This window comes from Macrobrachium rosenbergii, chromosome 23, assembly GCF_040412425.1.
Source record: "Macrobrachium rosenbergii isolate ZJJX-2024 chromosome 23, ASM4041242v1, whole genome shotgun sequence".
Classification (NCBI taxonomy): domain Eukaryota; kingdom Metazoa; phylum Arthropoda; class Malacostraca; order Decapoda; family Palaemonidae; genus Macrobrachium; species Macrobrachium rosenbergii.
Genome location: NC_089763.1, coordinates 24,783,495 through 24,788,494, shown reverse-complemented (window position 1 = coordinate 24,788,494; position 5,000 = coordinate 24,783,495). Strand labels below are relative to the sequence as shown.

Here is a 5,000-nt window from a genome sequence, read left to right as displayed (position 1 = left end):
AAAAAGAAATAAATAAAAAAAAATACTCGTTGCAACATGAGTCTTGGAGTGGCAAAACAAATCCACAGTTACGTGTGGATACTAATATGTTTAGAGTTAAATTTCTACAGAGAGCTTTCGGGAATCTGTTCGATTCCCTCTTTTCAACAGATGTATTTGGAAATAGGGCAGCGTTTTTCGTTTTTTCTGGTTTTTTAAGGGTTTTTCCCTTGAATTTTTAGGTTTTTCTTTGTTTTTAAGGCATTTTAGTTTTGTTTTTTCTTGTCTTTTTGGGTTTTTTGTTTTTTCCTGGTTTTTAAGATTTTTTGTTTTTGTTTTTTTCTTGGTCTTTTTGGTTGATTCTTGGTTTTTCTTGATTTTCAAGGTTTTTTTGGTTTTTCATGGTTTTAATGTTTTTTCTTGGTTTTCTTGTTTTTTCTTGGTTTTTAAGGCATTTTTTCCTGGTTTTAAGGGTTTTTTTGTTTTTGTTTTTCCTTGGCTGTAAGTTTTTTGTTGTTCTTGTTTTTTCTTGTTGTTTTTGGTTTTTGTAGGTTTTTCTGATTTTCAAGGTTTTTGGTAGTTCTTGGTTTTAGGGTTTTTTCCTTGGTTTTCCATCTCATTCCCAGACAAAAGATTTGTGAACGTCACTTAACAAAGGCAGTGAGCCAGGCGTGGCGTCGCTGTTGATAACAGGAGGCGTGGCGTTAATGTAATGTGTAGCGTTTCCACGGTAACGATCTAGGTAAACGGCCCTCTTGAAGTGTAATTTGTGAACTTCCAAAAAACTGGGAAAGTTTTACAGGACTGCAATTACATCACACATTGCAATTACTCTTTCTCAGACCATGGTAATTGTAATTACTCTTTCTCTGACCATGGCAATTACCCTTTGAAAACATCGCCGCTGAAATACTCGAAGCTGCGTGGAAATTACAGAACGTTGAGTTTAAATACGACGAGATGGCGACAGAGAGAGAGAGAGAGAGAGAGAGAGAGAGAGAGAGAGAGAGAGAGAGAGAGAGAGAGAGAGAGCAAGCAATGTTTTCCCCTTCTTTGCGATCATGACTCGAGCTCGTCTTAAGCCTTATCTTTCCTTATGGCTATTATCTCATGCGATGTCTTGTTAAATAGCCCGTAATAAAAGAGAGTGAGACTTAATTCTTATGGAAGAGATGGATCTGGTGAAGTTTGGATAAAGAGTTGCTGAGGTCGTTGACTCAAAATGAAGGGAAATTTGTCCAGATTGCTGTCTTAAAATGATTGTACGATGTTAAATCATTTGCACACTTATTTTATATTTTGAGAGCGTAGTCTAGCTATATGCACCCAGTAGCCAAAACAATTATGTATATGTATATGTATATATGTTTATATATATGTATGTATTCATATATATATATATATATATATATATATATATATATATATATATATATATATATTTCTTTGTCTTGAATGATCGTATGATGTTAAGTCATTTGTACATTTATTTTATATTTTGAGAGCGTAGTCTAGCTATATGCACCCAATAGCCAAAGCAATTATGTATATATATTATGTATATGTATATATATATATATATATATATATATATATATATATATATATATATATATATATATATATATAAACACACACACATACATACATACATACATACATACATACATCAGCTCATTGCCTGCTTGCATGTACATACATCATTACATACACATCAATCTACTTACTGTACGGCCAAGAATGCATTCAGCATTCATGCACGCATGCGAGAGCATATATTATATTACCTTAGCGTATGGACGTTATCCAGCGTCCCGGGATTTCTGTGGTTCATGTAGTGTGCGATGTTCAGGAACTCGTACAGATTGAACAGGTTGTTCATCGGGGGAAAGATCAACGTGCGGATGTTCTTGCCTTTCGTGGTGACGAAATGCGACGTTCTGATGTGGTCCAGCAGTTTCTGGGGAGGAGGTATGCATTATTATTATTATTATTATTATTATTATTATTATTATTATTATTATTATTATTATTATTATTATTACGAGCTTGATGACGTGCACTCCGCTGCGCTGGAACCCCGGGGCTGCACGCCATGTCTCCCCTACTCTCCTGATTCCCTACTTAACCCACCCTCACCCGGGGAGGACAAACAGGTTTGCAGAAGGAAGGTGGATGTGTCATGCATCCCCTACCCTTCTGATCCCCTACCTACCCCGCCCCCACCCGGGGCGGACAAACAGGCTTGCAGAAGGAAGGTGGATGTGTCAAGTCTCCCCTACCCTTCCGATCCCCTACCTACCCTGCCCCCACCTTGGGCGGACAAACAGGTTTCCAGAAGGAAGGGGGATGTGTCATGTCTCCCCTACCCTTCTGATCCCCTACCTTCCCTACCCTCACCTTGGGCGGACAAACAGGTTTGCAGGAGGAGGGTGGATGTATCATGTCTGCCCTACCCTTCCGATTCCCTACCTACCCCGCCACCACCAGGGCGGCAAAACAGAAAGATCCACTTGGATTTTATTATTATAGATTATTAGTACTGAGAACGTGAGCCCTATTCGTGTGAAACAAGCCTAAAGGGGACATTGCCTTGAAATTCAATTATTATTATTATTATTATTATTATTATTGTTATTATTATTATTATTATGTCCCGATCAGGATTCGAACCTGTCCCTTTTCTAGGGGAGTTCCGTATGATGGTATGATGATGCACTAATCTTATATAATTCCCCTTGGGTGTAAGTTGCTCCGATGGTAAAGTGAATTGTGGCTTAATGTTCGACAAGATACTAAAGTATTGAGCAGATTAGTGACAAAGCTATCATATTTATGCATGTTTATTTACAGTATTTATATATATATATATATATATATATATATATATATATATATATATATACATACACACACATACATATTTTATATAATATACATATACATATATATATATATGTATATATATATATATATATAATAAATCATTTCTCACAAAACCTCGATATCCTCTACAATTTAAAACCATTTGTGCAATAACTCTATCTAAATCTTATGCTTCCCCTTCAGCCTCTCGATTAAAACTCAAAAACTCTAAAAGAAAAAAATAATAATAAAAATCACATCTCCGACCAGATGTTGAGGCCTAAGTCTAATGGGGCGGTAAAACCTCTCCCTTGGAGGCAAACATCTTCGTCAGAGGAGCCTTTGTGTGTTTTTGTTTCCTGAGGGGGAAATGCAAGGTTGGCACTGGGAAATGAAGGAATATAATTGAGAAATGAAGTTTTGTGATTGGGAAATGTGGAGATGTAACCAGGACATGCAGGGTTGACTGGGAAATGAAGGAATATTATTGGGAAATGAACTGTATGTGGAAATGTGGAATGTAACTGGGAAATGCAGAAATGTAACTGGGAAATGTAGAAATATAATTGGGAAATGCAGTATGTAACTGGGAAATGCAGAAATGTAACTGGGAAATGCAGAAATGTAACTAGGAAATGTAGAATAGTAACTGAGAAATGCAGTATTGTAACTGGGAAAGATAGGTACATAGCTGGGAAATGCAGAATTGTAATTGGGAATGTAGAAATATAACAGGGAAATGCAGGATTGCAATTGGTAAATGTAGGAAAATGACTGGAAAGGCAGAATCGTAATTAGAAATTGCATAAATATGCCTGGGAAATGCGAATTTGTCCCTGGGAAATGTAGAAATATAATTGGGAATTGCAGAATTGTTACTGGGAAATGTAGAAATATAATTGGGAAATGCAGTAATACATGTGGAAATGTAGAAATGTAACTTGGAAATGCAGGAGAATAAGTGGAAATGCAGAAATGTAACTGGGAATGCAGCATTATAACTGGAAATGCAGCAGAATAAGTGGAAATGCAGAAATGTAACTGGAAATGCAGTAATATAACTGGAAATGAAGAAATGTAACTGGGAAATGATGCAGAAATATAACTGGAAATGGAGAAATGTAACTAGGAAATGCAGAAATATAACTGGGAAATACAAAAATGCAACTGGGAAGTGTAGAATATAACTAGAAAATGCAAAATTATAACTAGGAAATGCAGCAATATAACTAGCAAAAGCAAAAATTAACTGGGAATACAGAATATTACTGGGAAATGCAGAATACCAACTGAAAAATGCATAAATACAACTGGGAAATGCATAAATATCACTGGGAAATGCATAAATATCACTGGGAAATGCAGAATAGTAACTGAAAATGTAGAAATACAACTAGGAAATGTTAGTCTGCAACCGAGAAATGCAGAATTGCAACTATCCGATACAGAACCGCGCAAAATAAATACAGACAGAACGATAGATTTCCCGCATGGCTGCATTAAAACAAGGTATTTTTCTGACCTAAAATAACAAGGTTCACTTTACCTGCCACCCGGAACAAATATTGAACTTTCTTTTGGTCAACAGCTCGTCGTGCAGGACGAACGTGTACCAGACTCGTGGGAAAGAAAACGCTTCGTACCATCTTCTGCAGACCTGGAAGGCAGGGAGAATTGTCTTTTTGCAATTTTATCTTTCTCGTCACCGATTTCAAGAATAATTCTTCAAAAATATTTTGGATAGCGTTTATGTTACGTTGGTCATCGATATGAAGAGAATTCACTAAAACTAATTGTGGATAGTTTTGGTGTTATAAAGTACACAGTCAAAGCATGGCACTGGCAAGTTTGAGAACTTTGCCAGTTTCACGCAGATACCGGAATTTAATCAATGTTATTGGTGTGGAAGACTGAATAATGCAGACAGCAGAAAAATCTCTCTCTCTCTCTCTCTCTCTCTCTCTCTCTCTCTCTCTCTAATCTTTTTTTTTATACATACTTTTTATATATATATATACATATATATATATATATATATATATATATATATATATATGTATATATAATATATATATACACACACACACACACACACACACATATATATATATGTATATATATTTATTATACATATATACACACGTGTGTGTGTGTGA

The 5,000-nt window shown here is 35.7% G+C and overlaps 1 protein-coding gene across 5 annotated transcripts in view; it reads right to left on the bottom strand.

Annotated features, from left to right (window-relative positions):
• LOC136851383 (uncharacterized) overlaps positions 1-5,000 on the bottom strand; it is a 65,423-nt gene that overhangs the window by 35,541 nt on the left and 24,882 nt on the right. For 4 of the 5 annotated variants that reach the window (XR_010856855.1, XM_067125456.1, XM_067125457.1 and 1 more), the window contains 2 exons: positions 4,391-4,501; positions 1,767-1,939 (listed from right to left, as the gene is read on the bottom strand). Coding sequence is in view for 4 of the 5 variants with exons in the window: in XM_067125456.1 (XP_066981557.1) it covers positions 1,767-1,939; positions 4,391-4,501 (284 nt within the window). In the remaining variant the exon portion in view is untranslated. The remainder of the gene's footprint in view (positions 1-1,766; positions 1,940-4,390; positions 4,502-5,000) is intronic. The other variant, XM_067125458.1, reaches the window with a different exon arrangement.